General features: G+C 38.2%; 2 protein-coding genes across 3 annotated transcripts in view; one reads left to right on the forward strand and one right to left on the reverse strand.

The window, feature by feature from the left end:
- Positions 1–24573, reverse strand: part of LOC309868967 (uncharacterized protein) — a 67345-nt gene extending 42772 nt beyond the window's left edge. For both annotated transcript variants that reach the window (XM_082739238.1, XM_082739239.1), the window contains exons 1-4: positions 24414–24573; positions 23707–23890; positions 22996–23108; positions 22265–22454 (exon numbers count right to left, since the gene is read on the reverse strand). In XM_082739238.1, coding sequence (XP_082595364.1) covers positions 22391–22454; positions 22996–23108; positions 23707–23890; positions 24414–24499 — 447 coding nt within the window. In that variant the 5' untranslated portion in view covers positions 24500–24573 and the 3' untranslated portion in view covers positions 22265–22390. The remainder of the gene's footprint in view (positions 1–22264; positions 22455–22995; positions 23109–23706; positions 23891–24413) is intronic.
- Positions 24574–27428: 2855 nt separating this feature from the next.
- LOC309868968 (small ribosomal subunit protein uS14) lies at positions 27429–27762 on the forward strand. Its single transcript, XM_082739240.1, has one exon. The coding sequence runs from the start codon at positions 27461–27463 to the stop codon at positions 27629–27631; it is 171 nt and encodes a 56-aa protein (XP_082595366.1). The 5' UTR covers positions 27429–27460; the 3' UTR covers positions 27632–27762.
- Positions 27763–27988: the final 226 nt, after the last annotated feature.

The following is a 27988-nucleotide window of genomic DNA, read 5'->3' on the forward strand; positions in this document are numbered from 1 at the left end:
AGGAATAGTACAAGAAATAAAGGCTAAGGTTTTTCCCTCTTTAATTTATACATGTCTGTATCACTTATTTCCTTAAATAATAAGCAAAAATCCTTCTGTAACTTAGAAAAAACTAACTTAAAACTTATCTTTGAAGTTGCTACTAAAATGAACATAGTATTTGCAAATTCTATTAAATAGTTGCCAAGGATTTTAAATAACTTCCGAAAATAAGTGACACTTCACAAGTGTCACTTTTGAAGTTAGTGTAGGGGAAACTGGCTTCCTTTCATTTTGATTAATTAATTCTCAAAATTTAATGGACCTGCAGCCTTTAAAAAATCATTCAGAAGCGTTAACGATTTACGTATTGACTTCTACTTTACAAAAGCCTTTCCATTTTAATTAATCATATCAATCTTCCCATCTGATAGAGGAAAACTTTATACTTGCATTTTAAAGAGGAGAGTCTAAAATAAATAGATACACATAATGTTAGAGCTTAGAAGCTAAATTATGTAATTACGCTACTTGATCATTCATTAGCTACATCTCATGAGCCTACCTTCACTCATTCTCTGATTTAGCACTACTATTAGATACTTGGTTCCCACAAAATATCACAACTTATAATATGTGGGAATGCTGAATATGAACACTAATTTTCATTTAAATCTATTAGCAATCCATTTTCAAAATGCTTCCAAATGATGCTGTTTAACTTACCAATTTCATATTGTATAAAAGATGCATTTTCCTATACCAACACAGCAATTCTTAAAGGTTAACATAAAGCTAATTTATGTATTACTTTTAAAAATCAGAAAATGTCTTTTCACATTAAAGAAAATTTTCTACATTAAAGAAAATTCTTAAACATTATGGAAAAAACATTACTTCATCATGAAATTCTCTACAGTTGAGTAAGATTTACATATTTCCCAAATCTCATTTTTTAAGTGTTCAGCAATTGGTTTTTTTTTTCTTTTTCTTTTTTTAAAATTTTTAATTTTTTATAAACATATATTTTTATCCCCAGGGGTACAGGTCTGTGAATCACCAGGTTTACACACTTCACAGCACTCACCAAAGCACATACCCTCCCCAATGTCCATAATCCTACCCCCTTCTCCCAAACCCCCTCCCCCCAGCAACCCTCAGTTGGTTTTGTGAGATTAAGAGTCACTTATGGTTTGTCTCCCTCCCAATCCCATCTTGTTTCATTTATTCTTCTCCTACTAGAGTGTATCATGCTTAGTGAAATAAGTCAAGCAGAGAAAGACAACTATCATATGATCTCCCTGATATGAGGAAGTGGTGATGCAACATGGGGGCTTAAGTGGGTAGCAATTGGTTTTTTTTTTTTTTAATTTTTTATTTTTTATAAACATATATTTTTATCCCCAGGGGTACAGGTCTGTGAATTACCAGGTTTACACACTTCACAGCACTCACCAAAGCACATACCCTCCCAATGTCCATAATCCCACTCCCTTCTCCCAAACCCCCTCCCCCCAGCAACCCTCAGTTTGTTTTGTGAGATTAAGAGTCACTTATGGTTTGTCTCCCTCCCAATCCCATCTTGTTTCATTGATTCTTCTCCTACCCACTTAAGCCCCCATGTTGCATCACCACTACCCTAAAGATACAAATGTAGTGATCCAAAGGGGCACATGCACCCGAATGTTTATAGCAGCAATGTCCACAATAGCCAAACTATGGAAAGAACCTAGATGTCCATCAACAGATGAATGGAGCAATTGGTTTTAATTGGAATTCTAGCTCCTCCTAATTCTAAGAAATATGAAAGGATAAATAAAATATACATTAGTTGTGAAGTAAATTAAGTCACATTCTGATATATTTAATAGCACCAGTGGAACGCATATATCCTTTGCTGACTGTGTATGTTAAAGTGAAAGGAACAGCCTTACCAAGCCTATTCAGATAGGAAATAAGGAGAAAACTATTTACTGCAGTTTCCTAGAGTTCGATGGCAATTAGCAAGTCTTACAGCTGTTATTTTATTTAAATTACTTTTAAAGTCATGTTTTATAAATGGGGAGAATACTTCAGTAAACATTAAATTCTTGAGCAAAAGTATCTTTTTCCATAAATGTAAAATTAAGAAGTTCGATAAGATGATTAAAATAATATAAAATGTTCTCTCTAGATGTATGACCAGAGGATATAGTCAACCACTGTTGGAAGAGTTTCTTCATCATTTAAGCATAAATACAAGTGAAGGTTTTTCCACTGTCTGGATCAATGACCCAGGACTTTTCAAAACACTTTGAATCCAGAATTATACTCAGGTTGATAGAGAACAACTAGGAAGGACCAAAAATAATTTGCCAACAAGGAGTTCATAGAAGAGACAAAGCATATACCTGTGACACCATTAGAAAATATTTCTCAAATGCTTGCGTGTCACTGTGTGTAATATAATCATAGAATAAGAGGCTGAGATACAAAAACATCCATAATTTCTCTGGGATTTCAAAAATCCTCAGGTATGGTCATTTTCTCTCCCAAGTATAACAAACATGTCAACACAGATCTAAGAATATACATGTATTTTCAGTTTCCCCAAAGCTAGTTTCCCTGCCTCAACGCACTCCAGGACAAAGCTGTTAAGCTACTTGTTTGTGCCATGGAACCTGACTACGTTTGCCTCTGAATTGTGGAACTCTTACATGGCTACAAGGTTATCACCTTTTATGAATTCCACAAATCAGAGGCAAATGTAGTCAAGTTCCATGGCACAGACGAGTAGCTTAACAGCGTTGTTTGCAAGAATGACTTTTACTTCTTTCTGCTATCAAAAAAAAATGTGTTTATTCATTTAACAAATACAGTTGAGCACTACTATGGGCGGGATACTATGTGTGGAATAACGCTGGGCAATGGGGGAAAGAGGATAAACACACGGATAAGGTCCTTAAATAGACATGAACTGGTTTTTGTGTTTTGTTAAAGACCCCTCTCCCCCAAAAGGAATCCAATTATCTTTCCTAGCAAGGTCTCCCAGGTCCACCATAGCTTATTTCAAGACCTTACTTAATGTTTTGTTCTTTATTTCTGTTTGCGCTAAAAACCATAGTAGGTAGCCTTTACATGTGCTAGTTTAGGCCTAACTGTAAAAGGCTTAGAATGGAAAGGAGACTGGCTCAATTTTAAATTTAGGCTACACAGATCACGTCAGAAGCATACACTGCTCCCCACAGACTTCTTAATACTTCCAGTTTAGTTGACGTTAATCAAGATTTACTTTCATCCTCACTTAATTGAAAAGCATCTTTCAAAGTGAATAACACCAGGCAACATACCCAGGTGTGCCTGGGGTTAATTTCATGGCTTTCAATTTGAAAAACATTACTCTTAACTTTTCTAAAGGTTTTCACAAACCGACACCTCCGAAGTATTGAAATTGGTCTCAATTCTTCACAGTGATGGTGCAGCGACAGAACATTTTGCTTTTTCTCAAAATACTTCGACTTCATCAGCAACAGATGAATTCATTAACTTCATTATTAATTCAAATGATTTTTTCATTTTTGTAAGCTCCAAGGTTGTCTCACTAAGATCGGCTCTCTCTGTGTTCTATAAAATGTAATCAATCTCTATTATAGTCATGAAAATGGTATTTGTCACTTTGCTGAGAAAAAAAAAAAAAAAATCAATATATTATCCAAGGCTGAACAGGCATTTAACGCAATGAATTGAAGACCTTTAGAGAAATTTAGCTTGCCAGGAGTTTAGGACAAGTTAATCGAAATCCAGAAAATTCACAGAAGGTTGGCCAATGAAATATATAGATGTGCCACAGAAATTAATATTTGGGCAGTGGAATAACCTGTCATCTCCAATCCTGATAAGAAAATAGATTTAGACAGGCAAATCTCCAAGGGGTCACGAATTTGAAAAACAATAGTGAAATCCATACACCAAGAAAGCATTTCTTGAATGTGGCTGGTAAATAGGAAAGACTTCATTCTCATTTCCTATAAAATGTACTAGGTAGAGAGATGTTTTTAGACCTGCATAAAGGTAAAAAACCTTCAAGGTCAGAAACCTGTAGGGATACTGTCGTTGGACATTTTATTTTGGCTTTGAGCTGTTGAGGGCTGTTCTCGGTTGCAGTGGTTAACTACAGGGTGCAATGGTGTTGCGGAGAACTCAGAACGCATCTTGCCAGTCTCCCGCTCGGGGAGGACCTCTGATCCTGTTCTTCCAGCTTCTGCTATGTTGCCGCCAGCAAAGAGGAAGCATGCCCCTTGATGACCTCCTGTCTGTAGAATAACTCCTCTAAACGGAAAAGTCTCTGTCTTGAGCTGGAATCTACTTCTTAAAAAACTGCCGCTCTTTGATCCTAGTCCTATATTTGGATCAGCATAAGGTTCTTTTGTTGCTGTTCCTTTGCAGCAGGCCCTCAGATGCTTGAGGTCAGCTATCATTTCTTCTGTCCCTTTTCTTTTTCTGAACAGAGACTAAGTTCCTTCACCCATTTCTCCTACTACACCGCTTACTGTGTGCATGGTTTCAGAAAACCCATGGTGAATCAGAAAATCCTTCCCAAGATACCCCAATTTATCAATATCCCTTTAAATTTGTGCCACCAAAAGTACACATAAGAAACAAGTATGTTCAAGAAGCATAAGCTCCATCAGAGCCCTGCTTTACTACAGTTGGAAACTAATGTAAAAGTAAGTTCCTTCTTTCTGTCTCACAGTAGCTTCGCTGGATCTGTTTTGGGTTGGATTTATATCAGTGAGAGCAGAAGCTCTGTGGGGGCAGGAATTCGTGTCTGTTTTGAAACTGCTCCACCTTCAGCACTGAGCACAAGAAGGCACTCAACAAATATCTGGTGAATAAATGTAGGGATAAAAGAGTCATTTAAAGATGCCAGATCTTTGTTTATTGAGTGGTTAACAAGTCCCGTCCCTTCCATTCTATACTCATGAAACTGATTTAAAAAATCCAAATACAGGACTTTGTATTGTCTGCATATTGTCTTGGATTAGATCAAGGGTTTTCAATAGCTAAAACTATATCAAGTGCATATGCATAAACAAAAGGTGACTGTAAAGCAATGGCTTTCATTAATTAGCCTATGAGACTTGACAGATTCGAAAGTCATTTGGTCATTATCATACCCTATGGTTTTCAAATACAAAGTAAATAGCTCTCTGTATGTTAATTTCACTTTTAATCCTGCTGGAAGTGGTTATTTCATTACTCTTCAAAGAATAGTTATGATGTCCTACGTGAGACAACTGAGACATTGCAAAATTAATAATCTGTCTTGGCTCATATGAGAGGTAAATACCAGGACCAAGTTTCAAATTCCAGTCTCTTAGGACCAAATCCTATGTTTTCCACCATCCCATGCTCCCTGTTTTATAAAACTGAAAGATGATGGGAAAGGGAAAATAATGACAAGGAATTTCTGAAGAGAGATACTCTGTAATAATCTCATAATCCTGATAAGGAAGAAGTACCAAGAAGTACCATTCCAAAGAGTTCATCATAAAAGTTCCCAGTGGAAAACCATTTTTTCTTAAGATATTTTTCCTTCTCTGCTTTATAGTCTCTATCAATTAGAGATCAAAATAGTAAAAGAAATTTTTAACTTTGAAATTTACATCAAATTTTGAATTTGTACTCCTATGACTGAAGAAACTGATAGAGGTAGAAAAACAACAACAACAACAAAACTTTAGGAGAGGAGAAACAAGATCATGGACTCCATGTGAATAAACTGTATTTGCACAACAGTAAATCAACTATTAAATGCAACTTTAAAAATTTGTGCATGAAAAGGAAATGAGCACTTCTACTTATTTGATGAAAATGAACCCAAAGAAACAAGTGGTAAATTTAATACAAAAAATGTTGGCCATTTTGGTGGGTGTCCCATAGAGTGAATATACATGACAAATGTTTGTATCACCAGTTGTCCAGAAGCAACCCCCTGAAATAGCAAGGCAATTTTGACCAATGAATTCAAGCAACTGCCAATTTAACAGAAATATTCCTCTCAAATAGGCTAACTAACATTCTATGGAGACAAACTGGATAATTACTTGTTTGAATAATGGCATTATAACCATACAATGTACCAATCTTCTTAATATCTTGAAAATTCAATTTCTTATTAAGTAAAAGCACATGATGGTTCATCTTCATTTGCATCAAATCTGTGGAAGCTCGATTCATTTCATGACTTGCTCAATTACAAAGTAAATAAGCGACTCATAGAAATCACTTATTAGGTGGCAACAATGAAAACCAAAGAGCTTATTTTCTTTACAGGCTTCAACTGCCCCTCTCTGGTTTTTATGAATAGAATTTTTTTAATGCCATCTATTGTTGGCACTTTCAGTAAATGTTCCTCACAGAAGTTAACCGTAACTTTCACGAAAATGACAGAGTTGCATCATTTCTGAGGTCATGGAACAAAGCAAGTTAATTAAAATTATTTCTTTGTATTTAACATGGCAGATCGCCACATCTTAAGAGATAAGTTACACTAAGTCTTCTGTAAATAGATCTCTTCCATTGTTAAGTCTCCCGAGTATAAATGCGCTTAGGTTAACTGATCTAATGGTGCTAACTGACTTACTCAGCACATCTTTACTGACCACCCACCTGTGTCAAACACTACGCTACATCATGAGGATTTGAGGAAATAAGGCACAATTCCTTTTCTTCAGGTAGGTACAGTCTAATAGGTAAGACATAAACATGAGCATAGAATTTCAGCATGGTGGGGTAAAAATAGCATTACAGAGAATTCCTTAAGTTCACAGATGTCACCCAGAATCCAGAAGTGTGACTATCGTACAGTAAGCACTCAATAGATACTTGTTGACCAGATGAACAATGGAATGAATTTCAGTTGCTCTAGAAACAAACAGAAGAGGCACCTACCTCAAGCTAGGGCACTTGTGCTGCAGACTGGAGTGATGGATAAGGAGGAGATGTTGGACTTTACTTGTATGTTTCCAGAATACTCTGACCTCATATGGGGAGGAGAAAGGGAAAGAGATTGAGAGAAGATAGAGCCATCTTAACTGTCCATCAAAAAGGATTTTATGATAAGGTGATTTCTCCTACATGGCAGGCTCTGAGCCTGAACCTTGGGAGAAAGCAGTTATTTTCATGCTGATCACACTGAAGCCCTAAGTTATAAAGTGACATATTTGGATTTAAGTGGTTGAGAGCAGAACAGGGCCATCAAGTTCAGTATATAGTTCACTATGTCACACCCCAGAGAACATATTAATGAAAAAGCTTTTTATACGTGAAGGCAGACTTCAACACATTTCTGTGACAGTAAATTAAAGATCTGACTTAAGACACCAACAGAATAGAGTAACTCTAGTATCAGCTGTATGCCTACAATAGTCTTTACAAATAAATTTATAATTATCCCTTCTCAAAGGTCTATCTTTATTCCCTCTTACTAACTAAAATGTAAGTGAGAATTCAAGCAGTTACAAAGATAGCTGTTGAGACAAAGTAATAATGGTCTTCTGGTTAAGATCCTATTCAAAGGTTGAGCTTTCTAAGAACTCATTTTACTATAAAAACTCAAGAAAATTAAGTCATTGAGTGTGGGTTTCCTCCGGTTATGCCACCTTATACCCAATGATGACTCAAGTAAAGAAGAGAGCTGATTCTGTCTAAATATTTGTCTTCTTTTAAAGCTGACGTGGAATACATTCATTTTTTTCTGCCTAAACTTCCTAAACTTCCAAAATTGTAGTAAAACAAAAGCAGTTCTAAGTCTTGACCATTCAGCATCTGCCACCCTACATCACTTCATTATCAATTTCATACTTTTATATTTTGCCCCACTGTCCTTCTGTCATATGCCTGGATTAATTCCTAACTCTGGGCAATCTAATTAATACATTTTCTCTGTTCTTGCTCCAAAGCCATTCCGGGATGCTGAAAAAACTTACACCACTGGGCTGATTGATGCCAATACAAAGGGATGCCTTCAGAAACTCCTTCACTTATACCAGTGCATCTCCCTGCCCTAGTCATCAAGAGAGCTCTTACAAATATTTACTACTCTTCACTTGTTCCCTCTCAGTGGACTACCTTGCCTCCTACTCCCTAAAGAATAAAAGAGCCCAAGAGGTACAAATAGCTTCATTTCACCAGCTGATAATCATCCTTAGCTTCTTCCCTCCTCTTTTGGAAGGGAGAGGTATATGTTGTTCCTTTGAAGGCCCCTCCTCCAGATGGATTAACTTCTCCCTCCCCCAGGAGTCACTCCATGAGGTTATCTGCTTGGCCTCTCTTTCCCTCATTATAAACATCTTTCCCTACAAACATGCTCCATTCTTTGGTCTTTCCAAAAGCTTTCCTTCGATCCTTCCACTGCTTGCTCCCCTCCTTCCACATCCTGTCCCCCCCCCCTTCCCTTCCATACGGAATGTCTAGAAAATGTAGGCTGCTGGCTGTAACTCTTATGCTTCTCAAGTCATATTCACTATGGCTTACATTCCTACTAATTCAGTCTTTCTGAGATGATCCTAAACTTCCTTATTTCCAGCCAAAGGCTGGATACTTCATCTTCATACCCTTGGCAGCTTAGTGGAATTTGGCACCAGTAAGACTCTCTTCTCCTCAAAATCCACTTTATTTTTTTCTTTTTCTCCTCCCCCACCCTCCCCTTGGCTCCCTTGGTGTCACTCTTCCCTAAGGTTCCCTTGCTTCATCGATCTCCTTTGATTGACTCTCCCACCCTGTTCATCCTTTCAGTGGGAGCTAGTTTGCTAAGTTCCCTGGGCAGGACTCCTTCTCCTAGATTAGAAGTAGAGAGGAAAGGTGCTCCATATATAAATTACATCTTCTGTCCAGCTAACATTCACCTGCCTCACAGGGTACTCAAAAGGTGTTTCATTCATACAAACGAAACAATCACAACTCTTTTTACTAACTGAGGATTGTTTACTGAATCTAGCCTCTTCATTCTCATCGCCATTTGTAAAATCAGCTCCTTATTATTTAGAGGGCTAATAAAGGACAAAATCTTCCTTATCCTTCCCTTCTTGTTTCTCCTTATGTATATTTTTTTCGTGACTGACAGAATTAGCTATCTCCAAATAATAATAATAATGATAAAAGCATTTCAAAATCACGAGCCCCCTTAAAAAACAAAAGTGCAATCATATACCTTGGCTGGCCATTTCTTACAAGATTAAAAATTCAGGTTCCTTTCCTTTGTATTCAAAGCTCATCACCATCTGGCCTCATCACATCTTTCTAATTCATCATTTACCTCTCCTCCTTCATGTGTACATCTACCCGAAGCCTCACTGTATTGATTTTCCACAGTAATTGCGGGCAAACTTTGCAGGTGTTATGTTCTGTGCCTAGATGATTTCCCCCACGTCTTCATTCTGCATCCTTTAATAATGAGCCTGAATATCATCTTTTTGGGTAAAACCTTTCCCAGTTACCCCACAGAGTGACTGAAACTAACGAAATCTTTAATTTTCTTGTGTGGCAATTTATCCATTTTCCTGTCATTTGGACTTCACAGTGAAGTCCTTAAGGACCAAAGAATCTATTTCACTCATCTTTGTATCTCCAGAACCTGGCACAGTGCCTAGGAAATAGAAAGTAGTTGTACATATACAACTGATATTTTTGATACATACATGTTTTACATTAATCACTGAAAATTAATGATGAGCATTCAGAAAGGGAAAGAAAATCACCACTATTTTCATTTCAACATGTCTGTCATGTTAGACACAAAGGCTACCTTTTCAAATTAGCTAAACAAGTCATAAGGAAGTAGATTTTTAAGCCATTTTATAAAGCTCTATTTATGGGATAAATTTGGACAGTTAAGGGATAGCCTCGTAACTAATACATTCCTGTAAATTATAATATAAAATCTTATGTGGTCATGCATGTCGTATCTATCTGACATTATAATAAGAATACAGTGTATCATGAAATGTACTTACTATAAATAGCTTAATGGCTACTTCTATTAAAATAAATGGTTTTTCAATGATAAAATGGCTTCTTATTCATATAGAAGTCAATACATATTTTAAGTAATTCACACCTTCATGTCTTACATCTAGGGTGTATTTATCCTCTTGGCAATGTATAAGAAAATAAACTGCTTTTCAGATATTTACACCTGACCACTTTCTTTCCATTGTATTTCAAAATTTACAAATCAAATTTTGGTGGTTTTTTTTTTTTTTTTTTTTTTTTTGGCAATAAGAATGATGCAGAAATTTTCCTAAATTTTTTTTAAAAATCTGTCATGACAGTGATACCAAAAATTAAATCCAGCTCCAGAAATTTTCTTTGGATTACATTGAAAACCCTAGAAGAATAAACATAAATGCAATTTTGGTAAAGCAGAAGCCACTCATGTATTCTCCATTCCGTTATCAATATGCACCTGTAACTACATACATCTCGCTAGTTAATGGAGAAGAATGAGAGAGTAGTACAGGGCATTGTCACCACCTCTATTTATGGATTTCATGAAAGAAACTATTTGCAATTCATAGTAAAAAGCCTGAAGTATTCATTACTGCAGAAGACAAGTGTTGCTCTCAGTGAGTTTTCACTGTAAACCTTTTCAGTCTTTGTTGTCATATCTGAGCATCTGCTACCCTACAGTAGGAGAAGTCTAAACACAGCCCATTGCAGCTGTCAGGTTCTGTTTAAACTTTTGTCAAAACCCAAATTCTTTGCAAGCAGTCATTCATTTGAGATTCGTGTTCCTCGCTGATTACCGAGGCAATCCTAATGGCTTCTATTTGCGCTTGTGATCCTGTAGCATAATGATAGGAGTTAAGTATTAGTATTTTTCTAACTGAGCACCTGAAGGGAAACCATCCCATTGATTTTGCCTCAGACAACTCTGAATAATTTGCATGCATCTAACAACTAAATTTCACCTGTGTCAAAGTATGAATCCCAGAAAGAACTTAGACCTAGTATTTTCCAATTAAAATACTTTCATAGGCCATCAACAACAAAGTGAAATAAAAGTGAACATACTATGAAGATTAAAATGAGAGGCTCTCAAATGGGGGTGACCAAGGTTTCCAGGAAGGTAATCCTTCTTATATTACTTCCTTTAATACTTCCTTCTCCAATCATAGAGAACAAGTCTAAGAGGCATTTATTCCATTTCCAAAGGGTAGAACTCAGTAGAGCAAGAAGTAAAAAGAAACCACTCATTTTCCTTATCCTCATATCCTGGATATAAAACAAATTGAAGTCTGAAATCATACGTATTAGGATATCCAAGATACAGTGAAAATAAATATGAAAACAAATATAAGTGACCCCTTTCTAATGCATGTAATTTTTTCTAAGAACTTTTCTCGTCGTGTTTCTAAAAAGGAACGCAATACTCAGAGTCCTCCTCCTTTATTGGTAATACAAAAACCAAAGATAAACCTGAGGTTTTATGATATCACACTCATTACACACGCAGGTTATTGTGCTAATAATACTTCTGGGATGATATTTAAATATTATGATGAAAATGCTGAGATAAAATAAGAACTGTATTTTAGGAAACAGTCATTAAATTTGGGATTAAACTTAGTCATTAAAGTGTGTGTCTTTGCATTCTTAATCAGGTATTTACATCTTTCAGTTGGCTTGAGATTTAATATAGTTTAATAAGACAGTCATAAACGCATAATCATAAATGATTAACAAGACCCACATTTCTTGCTCACGTTAAGAAAGTTTCTGTTAAGTCTATGAAAAAAAGCTGCATGCTCTGCAATTGTGTATTTGTGGTTTTAAAGAATACTGAGGGCAGAGAGTCAATAAAGTGGATTCAGAAGGCTCAGTGTGCATGGATAAAAGCACAGAGCTGGCTTTTAGTAAGATGCAGAGCATGAGGAATGGAACAGAAAGAAGGAATTAGGTGGGATGACCAAGGAGGAAGACAAAGCAAGAGAAGATAGGTGAAGATGCAATTTGCATTGGATGTATGTGATGGGAGCCACCACTTGATGTTCTTGAGCAAGGGGGTGGCATATTCAGTGCAGAAATCAGCAAGTAGGACTCTGAGGGCTGCAGTAGGTTTTACAGAAGGGAAAAAAAGATAAGAGTAAGCAAAACGTCTTAGCAGTCCAGTGACAAGGACCATGAAGACTGCCATGGACATCACATTCCACCCTCATACCTGGTCTTTGCACACCAGAGAATGTGGCTTGCTTATATGACATTGATGATTTCAAAGGATTAGGGATGTATTCATTCTCCATTATTCATCTGAACCTGACATCACAGTCCCCAGGTCAGAATTCACAGGTCTTTGGGGTGTGTGTGGAGTGGGACACTGTTTCATGTTGACCTACAAAATGGCATTGTTGAATATTTGAACTAGTCACCAACCAGGTTCACATAAACATTTGAATTTCCAGACTTAAAATTAGAAGGTCTTTAAAGATTTAGAAGTTAAAATTAGAAGACCTTGCATGGCTAGATCTGTATTCTTATATAACAACACATTATTTTGATTTTCTGACAGGGTGTGCCTTCTCCAGTTTGCCAGAGTCCCCACCATTCTCTATCATCACTCTGCTTGAGGCCCATTCATTTTACTGTGACCTTGTCGGGCTCATTGAGTACCCAGTCTTGGATCTAGACCTTCCAAAATAGATTTATATTTTGAGATGTTTGCCCCCAGTGGTTTCCTAGCCATGTAAAGTACCAATAAACAGGGCCTACCTTCATTTATGGTTTATTGCTCACAAAGAACTCTCCTAATACATGCGCCAGTCTATGAGCAAGGCAAGGTATATATCATTTCCACCATTTTACAGATGTAAGAAAGGGAACTGTACCAGATCAAGAGACACATATAAGCTGGCCTGTGACAAGTGTCTGGGTTGGCTCCAAGTCTCAGGTCTTTTGTCCACTGGTAATTGGTCTTCCCACTCCTGTGAACTCCCAGGGCTATCCTCCAATTCTTACATCTTGGGTTTTAGCCAATGTGTTATTATGACATCCAACCCTATCTCTCACATTTGCTCAACATTTTTTCCTACCTGACCCTACTCTGGTATTCCAAACTCTGCCCAATCTCAGCCTATTTTCACTGCTGGCCAGCTTCAATGAATCCTCCAGTTCCCACCTGAAAGCTCACTTTCTGAGGAAACTTCCTCAGACATTCCCCACGACCTGGCTACATCTCTCCTTTTAGTTATGCCATTGTGCCCTCTACTTAGCCTGTTGTCACATGCCTAACACTAGATGATCATCTGTGTCCCTCTCTGAGCCCTAAGCACTGTAGGATTGAGGATAAGTCTTTCTCATTTTCTGCAGTGTCTCTAATCCCTAGAAGAACTATGCTGCTGGTACATGTGAAGGCATGGTGTCAAGGTTTTGGTTTGGGTTTAAAAACAGTGTTTTAATTGTGTCAGCCTATCTTAAATGAACAGTGACTGATATTTACTGAGCACTTACTATAAACTACTGCAGATATTCAGAGGTCTTTATTCATATCAGAGTTGCAGGATTCTGGATGGGAATAGAATGTATGTTCTTACAAAAATAAGATACTGGGATTTACTCTTGCCACTTTCTGACTGTATATAACCACATGCTACCTTCATCCTTTAGCTGACATATAGAGGTAACACTCCTTGTCAATGACCCTTACATTCCGTGTAGCCCCACCCGGTATCTAGTTTTCAACTAAACATGGTCAGGCAGCCTATCTGGCTCACTTGGGCATTTTTTTTTCCTGCTGTTCAATGTTGCCCTGGCTCTTTGTTGGCATGTCTAGTTTATGCATGCTTACAATCTTTATTCTTAAAAGTATTTATGCTTTTTTAGTAAGTACTATTCTTTTTCCCTGGAATTCTTAAAAAAAAAAAAAAAGCGAAAAGGAAAAAGGAGGAGAAAGGGAAGAAAAATGTCTTTTAAAACATTTTCAAATCTCCCTACAGATCACTCGCTTATTCTCATTTTCTAAAGCAAAAGTCCCCATTTTGTAAAGGTTCCTATAGCTAAAATTGAGAGGGCACAGCTTACTTTTTTAAAAAAACTAACTGCTATCTTAAGTATGCCTGGTCTCATAGATTCTTGAGGCAAGGCTAAAGTCTATTTAACAGTTAGGCGCTCATTAACTACTGATAAATTTTATCATAGGGAAAGAAGGAAATAAAACATCATCAGAGTTGCTGAACTTGTGAAACTAGAAGGAGGCTGCTGGCGGTCAGTATGGCAAAGACAGTGGGGAGGCATGAATAAAATTTTGCTTTTAACTCCTCTAACTTTTAGCTATTGTCCAAACACAAGACATGCAAGGTGGAGAAGCAGAGAAACAATATGAAATATTCCATAAAGAGAATTCCATTGGGAAATTAATTAAGAGTCCCCAGAAAACACACCATGAAAAGAATCCAAGGAAAACCACACTGTACAAAAATATTGTATTTACCATTACTAAATGTTTTTAAAGTACGCTCCATGCCTAGTGTGGGGCTTGAACTCATAGCCCTGAGATCAAGAGTTGCATGCTCTATTGACTGGGCCAGTCAAGTGTCCCACCATTACTAAATTTTAAACTCTTATTCATTTTTCCAGCTCTAGGGTGTATGTCACCTATGTTGTGAAGTGTTCTGATTCCATAGCTTGAGTTTGTCACTTCCTCCACATTGATAAGCCAGTCAGTCCCTTCATTTATTATGGCAAGTGCTGTGATGTTCTAAATCTACTTCTGTACCCTGTACTTCCCCAACCAGGCTGGAAACTCTTTGAAGGTAGAACCACATTGCCCCAATTGTTTCTCCAAGATCTACCAATCCCAGGACCTGAATTTTAGTGGGTATTCATTCCATCAATGAAAGATCAACATATAAATGATTATAATTAATTCAAATAATGGATTAAATGCCAAGGCAGGAGATTGCTTAAGAACAAGAATGGAGCTCCATTTGAATTTCAGGGGACTAAGGTTGCCCATGTAATGGTCAGCATTATAAGGGCTCCATTATAAGGGCAAACAAGAATCCTTTGTATTTTCTGCCATCATTTTTACTTTCTCTGAAAGCGGAGAAAGTTCTATATTGGCAAAGTATTAACACTGGTGACACGGTGATCGAAACAGGTCCTCAAATGTAGCATCTCTTCCTTGAAGTTGAAGCCCAATTAAGATGAACTATAACCAACACTGAAGTCATGTAGATGCAGCATTCCAAACAGTAGTGATGTGCCTGGAACGCTGGGCCAGGAATCCGGCAAAAACAGTTTTGTCTTGAAATCTGAGACATGATGTTGCTAAATACAAATCAAAAATAGCAACTGACATTTTATGTTTATTAAGCCTTTTTCTCTCATCTATTTCCTGCAGACACTTCTACAGATGGATATGGAGATAGGCACCTGCTATAGATCCTGTTCTCCCTTGGGAAACATGCATTTGCTGTTTTTCATGGCCATTCTATTTTAAAATTTGCTTTCAGGAATGCTGAAAAGGGGAAGCCATTCAGCTAACTTGCTCTGCCCAGAAGAGCACTAGCTGCTGGGGGAACTAACCCATTTGCTTTGCTGGCTTTGTGTTATCATGCTTCTTTTCATTTAACTCACTTGGATACAGCAGGAGAGAATATTATTAATCAGCCCAACAATGAGCCTGTCCCCTGGAGAGAGAGTGATATACCTGTAACACAGTGGTATCTCCATTATCAAATAAACCAATTTAGAGTGGCCTGCATTTCTTGGGTCTGTAGGTTGTAAGATGACAGACCTTCCAATAACGAACATATCCCATACAAAATTAATTCAGTTTGTGAGGGCATATTTTTAAGACATACTATTGAACTTTGGTGAGATAAAAAACACACAAAAAACAGGGGATGTGGCTTTTTCCAGTTTCAACCTGAGTAATTTCATGTTTGTAGAATCCAATAATAAATGAGTTTGTGTTTCATACATCTTTTTTAATTCTATTTTTTCAGTAATTCATTTTTATTATATTTTATGAAAATATCAGCCCACAAAATATGATACATTTAAGAGGGGGAGAAAAAAGGTCCTTTTTGAGAATGAGAGTACTCAGGACAGCAGTGTGATGTAATGTACAGGGTTGGGCTGGCCTGGACCATGCGCAAAATCTCAGGATCCTTGGGGAAATCCAGAAAACAATGGTTTGATGCCAGAGAGCTCTCTTTCCTCAACTATAACATGGACATATACCACTACTGCAAAGTTGTTGTACGGATTAGATAATTGGATAAGGTTTGTAACTCAGTGCCGAACTGATGTCTAGCAAAAATCCAGTTAGCTGTTACCATTATTCAAAGTGTCTTGCGCATAGTAGATACTCAATAAATACTAGCTTCTATTTATTTCCCACTTTGTGTAGAAGATTCTAAAAATGTTAATGCCTCACATGGCCATAGTCCAAACTTCTGAGTGACCTGGGGACATGGCAGCCTGACCAGGCCACATCCGGATATGCTACAGAATGATCTGGATCCTTTGAGAAGCGACTTGTGGATCTAGCCCATCAGTGTGAGCCCCTTGTTTACCAGTGGACATTTCTCTTCTTATATTTTCATTGAGAACACTCTCCTCTGGGCCATCCCTGAGTCGCTGACAGGAGGCAAGAGACAGAGAGAAAAGAACGCACAGAAGGAGCCATTTCAGGTAATGAGGGAAAATGTCAAAGAGAGGTTATTTGATCTCTTCTCTCACAAATTACTAAGCCTAATGGGTCTCCGCACGCTCTCTATTAAAAAAAAATTGCTTGAGGAGGTAGTTAGGATGGGCAAAAAAGAAGACCAAAAAGCTTCTACACTGTTTGACTTTAGAGAACACTTTATTTTTATTTTTTTTTAAAGATTTTATTTATTTATTTGACAGGCAGAGATCACAAGGAGGCAGAGAGGCAGGCAGAGAGAGAGAGAGAGGGAAGCAGGCTCCCTGCTGAGCAGAGAGCCCGATGCGGGACTCCATCCCAGGACCCTGAGATCATGACCTGAGCCGAAGGCAGCGGCTTAACCCACTGAGCCACTCAGGCGCCCCTAGAGAACACTTTAATTGGATTCTTAGAGCCCGATGGCAGATCCTGTTATTCCCATGAAACTGAGAAACTGAGGCTGAGAAATTAAATTGTTGTCCAAGCATATCTTGCTGGTGAAGACATACTGTCATCCCAAACCCAGTGCTTTAAACTCTTAAATATGTGCATGGAGAGTATAGGTGAAGTAGAGGGATATATATATATAGAGAGAGAGAGAGAGAGAATATTTCGGGAGAACGTCTCAGCATGGTAGCTTGATGCACAAACAACTTGACACCATGCATACAAGCCTTTGTGAAAGAAACAATGGGCAACCGAGAATGAATATATGGATGAGGTGTTCACAGTGACAAGTGGATGTATATCCGAAAATAAAGAAGTGTATTAGGAAAAAAATGATCAAAGGACTTCAGGTTGTGGTCTAAGGCATAACTAGATTCAAAACCCAGAGTTACAATTGGAAGAAAAAAAAAGGAAAAGCTGACAGACATTTTTAAGTGGCCCCAGGCTTAGAGAGGCAGACTTTGAGGATGTCAGACAACCCCAGGAGAGTCCCAACAGGCACCTTTGGCCACAGAACTAACCTCATCCCTTGGCCCAGTTAGCCATTCCCACTCTGGGGAGATCTCCAGAGGCAAGGGAGAGATCGCACTGTCAAATAAATTTCTCCAGCTGCTGCTGGCTGCCAGCAATCTCATCAGCTCAGTATTTGATCTTTGATAAGAGGTTAGTGACCTTTACAAGGGCAACACCTCAAATGTTCTCTGTCACATAGACCTTTGTGTGGATAAATTTCAGGTCCTTGCTCCATGGAGGTTTTATCCAGGAAAGGCAAGCAGCAGGGCAGGGAACTGGACATTCCAGGGGAATAAGGACAGAATGCACCTTTTCCATAAAAGCTGGCATTGCTGACGGCAGATACTGCCTTTTCACGATGTCGTCTAAGATTAGCCATCAATTCTTTACCTAATGCAGCTTATAGAAAAATTGTATATATGCCGTATATGTGTATCTGCACAGATAGGCGATAACTAAGAGGAGTACTAAAGATCACTGCTAATGTTTATTGACCTACCATATGCTAAACAGTGTGCTTTATACTCATTATTCCATGTAATCTTTACAGCAACCCAATGGGGGAAGGTCTGATTACTTTCCTCATTTTATAACTGAAGAAGTAGGGCTGGAATCTGTTTATATAGCTAGTAAGCAGTACAGCAGGAACTCAAACCAGTCAATCCAATTCCAGTTTAACTGCTACATTTATGCACCAAACTTAAGCGGCAGTGTTTTCACAGTGTGACACAGACACAAACATGTATCAGTCCATACTACAGACCTGCAGCGGAGAACTCAGAGCCCCCATCCGCTGAGTTTCTAATCTCTGGTTTAACACATACTGGGTCCACAAAAATTAGACAAGGAAAAAAATGCAGCAGTTTATCTTCAGAAAAGATGGGAAACAAGGAGGGTAAGAGTGAACGTGGTTGGGGGGAGTCAATCTTTAGGTGGGGAAGTGGGAAATGAAGAACGTTCTGTGTCTCTGAAAAGCAAAGTAACAAGGTAATCTCAAGCCTAAAGGAATTGCTTTAAGCTCAATAAAAATTCACAGATTTGATGGGGCTAAATTCTGACAACAGTCAGCTAAAATCCTTGGGTACAAAGCGTGCCCAGTATCAAGGAGTTACGGTGATTTACAATTCACATATCTATTGCCAATTCATCTGTTTCACACCCCTGCGTATCAATACTATGGGCTTTTCAGACTTGACCAGGAGTGTCTGGGATATGTGACAGTGTTGGGGGGAGGGGTGAGACTGCACCTGGCACATAGCGGACACTCGACAAATGTTCTTCTGAAAGAATCACAAAAGGGCAAACATGGCTCACTCATCTCAAATATTAGATGTACTCAACAACAACCAAATTACTTTTTTTTTTAAATAAAACAATCACGATATATAACGAAACAGAATGTAAAGTATGAGTGAATTCCTTCAAACTAAACATGACTTGCTTTGGTACCTGTTTAGGGTAACACCCACATCCCCCAACCCTTAGAGTCCTTGTGGTTTCTCTTCCACCACGTGTACCACTTGGCCAAGAAATGTGTACAAGAAGTATACGCATGCCAATACGCGTGTGCACGTATTTAACCCGGACCATGGACCACTGCCTTTCATATTTAAAAATGAATCTGTTTAAAGGAACTGCTATCTTTATGTCACATTAGAGAGAAATGGTACATCATTCTTTTGAGCTTATTAAGACAGTAGAGTGGGCCCCTGAGAACCATAGTAGCTGAAGAATAACCGCCTCCTTCCCTCACTCCTCACCATGACCATCACGCTGTGATTCACATCTCATGCTATTATTTGAATGGTAAACAAAAGAGGGGCATTTTATTCTCCAGCATTTTTCATTTAACAAATTAGAAAAGAAACACACACACACACACACACACACACACATTATCCTCCACCATTTTCACCCAACCATGACCAACCCTGGAAAGAGTTTTGAAACCAGAAAGCACTAAATAAAGAAACATGAGACCTCAAGCTACTGGACATCCAGAGGCCATTTAGTGCACCAAAGGGTAGTGGAGGTTGGCTGCGTTGAGTGTCTGGAAGAACATGGCCACCAACATGGCACTATCACTTCAGAGGAGGCAAGTAGACAGTAACTTCAAAATATTTTGAACTTACTGGTCCTGAACACTTCTTTACAAAATAAATGAGTGTCTGAGATTCCTCATGGACCCCAAGAGACATTTATAAATAGGAAATCTTTGTCAGATTGAAGACAAATTGGCTAAAGAATACATCTAACTACTAAACTAGAAGGGACCTCATACTCTTGAAAAGCATCCATGACCTTTCATCATTCTTTTTTCTTTTCTTTCTTTTTTTCTTTTTTGCTAAAACTTCAAAGATATTCAAAATTATTCATAACTTCAAAGTTATTCAATTTTCCCACTGCACCTTCTATGAACTTCTGATCCTGTCTGCTAAGAAATATCCAGAGATCAGTCCTAGAACATAAAACAAACAGGGGTTCTGCTCCACTGTAAGACGGTGCACATACAGGCTCCAACTCCAGTGAAATAGGCTCTGTAAGATTTCCTTCAGTATGTGGGCCGTGGGCTCCAGCTAGGAAGCATGCCAATTTAGTCTTAAAATGAGCTATGATATTCTTACAATAATCTAATACATCTCAGAACTTTAGTCTTCTTGCCTGACATGTGTATTACGTTCATCCCCTCAGACAACTCTTGAATAGTGCTCTCACACTTCCTTAAGTATATATTCCGTATGAATGCAAACTGATATTATCATCCCAATTTCACCAGTTGCGAGGAAAGTCCCTCCAATGAGACAACTGCTGCTGCTCCAACAGAAGGCAGGTGCCTCTACTCACTCTCTCAGTTCCCTGAGCCTTCCTCTGCCAGCACATGAGAAAAAGGCATCCACGGTGGCAGAGCGACAGGTTGAAAAGTCAAGAATCAATACAGCGATGTGCTTTAGGATATTTGCTTGATTAAATGAGCTTCATAAAATATTTAAGGAGGTGTATACTTACCACTTAGGAAATAGTAATCAAATTAACATAACAAAGTAAAATCAATTCTCACTTTCTTGCTCTTCCAGAAGCAAACAACAACATGCAACATGTACTCTTAGAGGAACTTCACATAGACCTATGTTTTATAGGACTTTTCACCCTGCACATTTAGTTTTTGCTAACCCTGGAGTTGCTATTAAAGCAATTTGGAATTCTCCTACTGCATCGTACTTAGGCAGTGGTAGGAAGTAGCCCAATAACATGCTGGGTAGAGGGGGGACCCCATTTGAGTTGACAAAATCCACCATAGTTAATCCTCAAAAGTGAAATTTCTATATCCTATAATCAGGAGTTGCTGGGCATTTGATTAAATACCCCAGGCATTTGGTCCCCAACCTCCTTTTCGTCTCTCCCCCCAACTGGCAAACAAGAGAATTTAGACCAGAAAAACCTGGAGAAACAAAGTGTGTACTTTAGTACGGAAATGCTTTTACCTGCCTTGCCTGCTGTGAACGAAATGGGCTGGGCTTTCAAAATGTTAGTCAGCTTAACTCCCAGTTGGTGGCCCTGGAGAAATGTAGCCATGCAGTCTATTGCTCTGTTTCTGTTCTTTAACTGCCAACTGGAATACAATAGACCAGTAGAAGGGGAACAAAAGAGAGATGGATCCAGAAAGAACCCAAAGAATGACAACAAAGCAAGCAAAGAAAATGATAATGAGTCAAAGACACTGAGCTTGCCAAAGTTAGCATCCCAGACTATTTTCACATTGAAGATAATTATGCTTCCATTAATTGCCACTTTTCCCCTGAAAAATTCATGATATTTTACAAGCTACAAATTATCTAGTGCAGATTCATCTTTGCAACATTTTAGGAAAAGTCATACCATGTGCATAACCCAAAGAGAGAATGTCTACAGTCATGTTGCTCAGACGTGGATAAGATATATTTTATGCATCGAAGGGGATTTTGGTATAAACAGAATGGGCAGTGATGTTGAAAACACCAATATTTTTGAACTACAAAGTGAGCACCTGGCCACTTTAGTGGATTACAGAATAGGTACCAAATAAAGAGGGACAGATATTTGTGTATCTACAGGCACCTTGAACTTTCCATATGTCCAGCTCCTGTCCTCCATCATTCTCCATTGTGTTTTGCACTCTTGTCCTTCCCAGGAAGATATGAAAGTTTTACCACAGTAAACACAAGGCTGGCACTTACCACAAAATCTTTATTTCCCATTTTAGCTCTAGAATACTTCCAAGAATGCCATTGTCTTTAGTTTGTGCACATTTAGAATTCACACGTCAAAAGTTAAACCTCCCCTAAGGTTAGAAAATAGTACGCCTTTCCCCCCAAGAACAATGATAATGTTCGTAATTTATTTTTATTGAAGTATGTCATCTGATATACTGTTACAATTTTCCAAGCTGAGAAGGATAGAAAATCAGTCACAATAATATAATTTATCCATAAATAAAATACCTTACTACATAGCATAGCTTTCAATGCCTTAAACTGGTCACAGTTTAGAAAGTGTATATAAAGCGTTATATTACAGATTTCTGTATCAAATTGACAAATGCAAACTTTCTTGGGGGCTGAAATCATGCTACATAAAATCAAATGTAATCTCATTTTATGGGACATGATAAAATCTTACCTCCTCAGATGGGACATCCAGAATGTCACATTTTCCCTGTGATTTTATTAATAAAGCAGCAGCAGACTTCTAATAGATAGTTTCTCCTATATAACCTTCTCTTTCTGGGTAGTCAGAGTCAGGGTATTAACTAGGTGATCCGAAGTTAGAATACAAATTACAAATAATTTTTGTTGTTATTTCAGCCAGTCTGAAAGTTCAGGAAAAGGAAAAACAGAATGAAGAATCTTCGACTGGACAGCAGAAAGAAAAGCTTACTATTAAGATGATTCTATATATATTACCATGAACTTGCTAGTATTTTACATTTTAACTTACTTATAATCGGTTTTTGATCTCACAAAGTATTAAAAGTTAAATTATATCTACTCTCAGACATAGTCAAGTGATGATTGGGCAATTTTCTCCTTTAAGATCCATATTATCTTCCTTGATCATCCACTCTGCTCAAAATACATTATAAAAATGACCAATTTACCACCCCACTTCACATGAGGAAAAGACAATACTACAGAATGTGGGTCCCAGGATAGAGCAACCAAACACTACCCAGGGACAGATGAGCATGATAGAGTGTATATGAGTAACTTAAATTTTCCAATTATTTTTTAGCTTATAAAACAATTGCTAGACTCGCCATTATGAGTTCCAAAAACACACACTTGGAAGCATGAGCGATTAGCATATGTCATTTCCTACTGGCGGAAGCCAGCTCACAATAAATCTCTTACCTTGTAGAGAGATGGAACAGTACAGGGCTCATAATAGGATGAGTGATGTGTGAAATGTTCTTCAGCTCACTTCCCCTGGGATTTATACTTCCAAACCTAGGAGCACCGTTTGCCTGCATGAATGGAATGCTAAGCAATGCGGTAAAAACAACCAATGTGTTATGTATAGCTTTTCAACTTTTTGAAATCTAGGAGAAACTGTGAAATCAGTAAACAAGTAAGCAAGCACGTGTCTAAAAATTATGGCACAAAAAAGCTGGAAAAATGCACAGTTCAAATAAGGAAGATTAGCAATGAGCATATATTTTAAGTAAGACTGTGTAAATAATATGCTTTTTCTTAGAAGCTGAAGGACTACTCCATGCCTGGTTATGAGCTTAAGAGTGAGGCTGTTTTATAGTGTACGAGGAAATCACTGGATTTTGATTTACAGACAAAATGTTGGTTAAATAGTCAGATTGTTTTCAAGAGCACTCAGAGGAATAAAGAAAAAGGTGAACCTAAGAAAAATATACTAGAAAAATGTTACAGGCTCAAATTCTCATTTCATTTCCTTGTTTAATTTTTTTTTTTTTTTGAAAGAAAAAAATTGTCACTAACTTTTTGAAAGGCATACTTTCAGATTGGACTTGTTTCCAATCTAAATTTAGCCTCCGGTCCTTGTGTCATATTTCTTCAGGCATGAGAAGGAAAATCAATGCCCCTACTCACCTTTGGAAGAATTTCACTGCCAAGTCTCCATGGTTCTATGGGATCCAATAATCCGTGGCTCAGTATTGATTTTTCTATGACACCTGTAGAAACAGCCTCTCCTTCCTTTCTAACAAAATATAGCAACAAGAATTGTGTAGTTTCTGAATGAATTAAACAGAGGCTATTAAGGCGCAACTGCATCCTGAAAGAAAATGGGGGTTATATTTTCTAAAAAATGTTACATTTGCTTGATATTTCAGAGACACTTAACAACTTTTTACAGATAATATGAACACATGCTTTTAAAGATAATTTGAACATAATTTCCTAGGTATGCTGTAGCTAAGTCATGAATTACAAATACCACTTACTTTTCTAAGGAAATAGACAAATGGTAAAAGACAAATTGGTAAACTTCAACCCCCAATTAAAAAATGTCTCCAAAATCAAAACCCCTTTCGCCAGTGAAAAACCACATCATGCCTTTAAGACCTAAAGTTTTGATAAAACAAAGGATGACCCTTTCAAGCGGCAGAGCAGAGAGGATCAAACCTTAGGAGAAAGAGGACGTTAAATTCTGGGGGGGTGTTTTATGGCACGAAAGGAGTTGGAAGATCAGGCAAGGGCCACCAACCTTCCCACTTTCCTTAAAAAACATAAATGCAAAAGCCAAGCCAAACCAAACCAAAATCCAAGAAGTCATGTTTCCAGCATTCTTCACACACCTGACTGAAACCTCAAAGGTATGTGCCTCCCGCTGGGCAAACTTCTTTGGGCACGTCTGAATATATTCCCTGCGGCCGTCCCGCATGCTGAGTGGGGTCCCTCTAGTTGGCAACCCACTCTGTCACTCACTCCATCAGCCTGAGAATCTGCAAAATAAAAATGCAGTGTTAAAAAAAAAAAATTCCTTTTACATTTGCTTTTCCCAGTAAAATCCTAGAGAAGAAAACAAAAAGCAGGTTGTTTCTCACAATATATGTGACATCTTGGTTTAAAGTGACACGGCCATGTTGCACTCTGACAGGTTGAGTGTTAAGATCTGACAGATATGAGCCCGCAAGAACCACCTTCCTGCCACATGTATTTAAGCTCATGTTAAAACCTTGATCTGATAGTCTCTTGATTAGCTTGAGCAACAGTGAGTGCTACTGCCTTTCAAGTTCATTATAAATTATGCTATTCCTCACATTACTGTCAATTTAAGCTCCTGTTTTACTAAAATGCAGGCATTTAAACACTCATCAAACCTGTGCACATTTTTGAGTTAAGGACTGAGATCAATCCACACTCCAGCAAGGGAGAAGTTCCATTGTTTATCAGGCCATGTCTACACTGGCTGAGCAAAGCGCTCTGTTCAGAAGGAGAAGCGCCTTTGGCAGCTAGAGTCTACATAGCTGACCCATGGACGCTCTGGCGGAGCTTCTTCACCTAATTACACAAGTGCAATGAAATTACTAAGCATTTGATGAAAATGACCCAGGACGACAAAAAGGCATGGCATGATTGTGCTTCTAAATTATTTACATGGTAGTCATTTAGCATATAACTCAAAGAACCTATTAAAAAATAAGAATGTTTCTACTCTTAGGCATGATGAAGAAGGACAATAGTTGATGACTCAACATTGAGTTTGACCCATGTTGTATTCTTCCCAAACAAGACAGTGGTAGCATGGTTTTAAAATGCAATGTGTTTTCCTAAATGGTCTAGGTTAAGCCTTCACCTCTGATTTTATATTCGTGGGGCAAAGTCTTCAGACTTCAAGTAATTAAAAAGTTGATTTAGATCTGCCAGAAAAATGGGTCAAAACAGTAACTGATATTTGCAGGAAATATTTTCTACTCTTCCAACCTGCGCCACCAGGATTTAGTAACAACTGTGGGTGCATTCTATTCTGGGGACACTTCAGTGCCCTCAGAGCATCTTGTATGTTGAGATCTTTTCACCAATTTTTAGAATAAAAAGAGATTTAGCAGAAATGTTCTATTAACAGCTATGAAATTATAGGTTTCCCCCTCCAACCACCCAAACACACTCCACCCTGTGCAATAATAGATACAATGCTAATCACCTTTGGAATTTTGCCAGGCTTCCCCCACGGGTGAACTAGCAGAGTTGGACCAAATTGCCTGGAAGGAACGAAGCCTCTCTCACCCCCAAGGAAGCCTTCAAAGGCTGTCACAAGCCACCCATTCCAAGTCTTTGAAGAAAGCCAGGGGGTGGGGGGGAAGGGGAGGTATTTAAACGCGTGCAAGTCTATCCAAACCGTCATCCATGAACTATACTTCTACCATCACCTCAAAATACATTTGCTAAGCCAAAGCCTAAACCCGAGTTTCCCTAATCCCTGGTCTTTGCAGGCAGGATGATCCCCCATTTTTTGCCAGCCCCATTTTCTGATTTTCAAGACAGTGGTCAGTCTGTTGCTGTTGGATCGTCATTCAATTTATATGCCAAAGCACTTTTCCCTGGGAGCAAAATTCCACCTTCAGACTGCATCATGGCAACACACAAGTTGATCAACTTTACAAATTACCACTCAAATTCTAAAATTAAAATGAATCTAGGTGATCTAAGAATTGCTTAATTTAGGGAAGCCCACCTAAGAAATTGAATCCAGTATCTCCTTTTCCTATAGGAAAGCCCTAAGAATGTCTAAATATAAAACCACTGTTGATGTCTTAGTCACACAATGTTTGAGCACCTCATGAGGACGACATAGAGCAAACATCTTCATGGTGCCTACTACATGCTAGGCATGGTTCTACATACCTTGTATATGTGATCTCACTGAATCCCCATGACAACCCTCTGAGGCAAGTACAAATAAGAAAACAGAGTCCAAGAGGTAACGAGGAGGTTGTCTTGAGTCACAGGGGTAGAAAGTGCTGGGGCGAGGATTTGAATCCAGTTTGGCTCTGGAGTCCATGGTTTTACTGGGCATCTCTCATGCCCTGCCATGCTAACTAAGTGGCTGTCATTATGGACAGGGATTGATAGACAAGGGTGATTCCTTTAAATTAGCCCTTTCTTTCCTATAGGAGCAGAATTAATTTGCCTGGAACTAAAAGCTTTATTCTGTGAACAGTTCTGGCCCCTTGGCTCATTTTTCTGCTTCTTCTTCATAGGTATTTTCTTCCATATTGAGCCAGCATCTTCTCCTCTCAGAAACAAAATTGCTTCTCACTGATCATCCCTTCAGAATACTGTTTACTCCTTTAAAACTTATGTCCTGGAAGATGCTTACTGAATGTGAAAAATATCGAGTAAGGAAGAAAATGCACGAATGAAAACTGTTAATTAAATAAGACCTCTGAATAGAGTATGAACTTAATTGTTGCCTCATGGAATCAGGCTTCCTGAAGTCCAGTCCTGATGGTATCTTTTACAAGCTGGGCAGGTTGTTTTTTCTTTCTAGGACTTAGTTTCCTCATCTTTAGGATGGGAATAAAAATAGTACTATAGCTTAGGGTCATGAGGATTAAATAAACTAATCCATGTAAAATAATTCAACCTAGTGCATGGCTCATAGCAAGCCCTCAATAAATACATGTTTTTGCTATTATGACATTTAGTTTGTCACTGCAAATAAGCCTAGCCTTCAGCTGCCACAAAACGCTAACAACCAAAAGTTTTTGTCATTTGGGTGTGAAAGTATTAATACGATTTTAGGAAAATCGGTTGTAGTCACACGAAATCCTTTCAGCCCAGGGACAATCTGGCTTTAAAAATTCTCTGTGACAGGCCTCGTTGCATCCGAGAGAGCAAGATGGGTCACCAGCAGCTCTACTGGAGCCATCCGAGGAAATTTGGCCAGGGATCTCGTTCTTGCCGCGTCTGCTCAAACCGGCACGGTCTGATCCGGAAATACGGCCTCAATATGTGCCGCCAGTGTTTCCGTCAGTATGCGAAGGATATAGGCTTCATTAAGTTGGATTAAGTGAATTTCCTTGAATGGGTCATCCAAGATACCTACCTACAGATAACCAAGATACCTACCTTAATGCCAGCTCATTGTACATAAAATAAAAATCCTCAAATTATGAGTGAAAAAAAAAAAAATTCTCTGTGACAGATCTTCACAAATAATTTCATTCCCCTTTATTTTGCAAGGGCACAGGCAAATCACAGAACATGACAGAACTACTTAAAAAGTCATCAGAGCTTACAATGTGGTCGGACACCTAACTCAAGAGCCAGGAGTAAATTTTTCTAGATGATAAGGTTTTAAATAACTTAAAGGAATTGGTTGCTTAATGATTTGTTTTTTATACCACAATCCAGATTTCTGCCTGGA

Source organism: Mustela nivalis (assembly GCF_964662115.1).
Source record: "Mustela nivalis genome assembly, chromosome: 7".
Taxonomy (NCBI): domain Eukaryota; kingdom Metazoa; phylum Chordata; class Mammalia; order Carnivora; family Mustelidae; genus Mustela; species Mustela nivalis.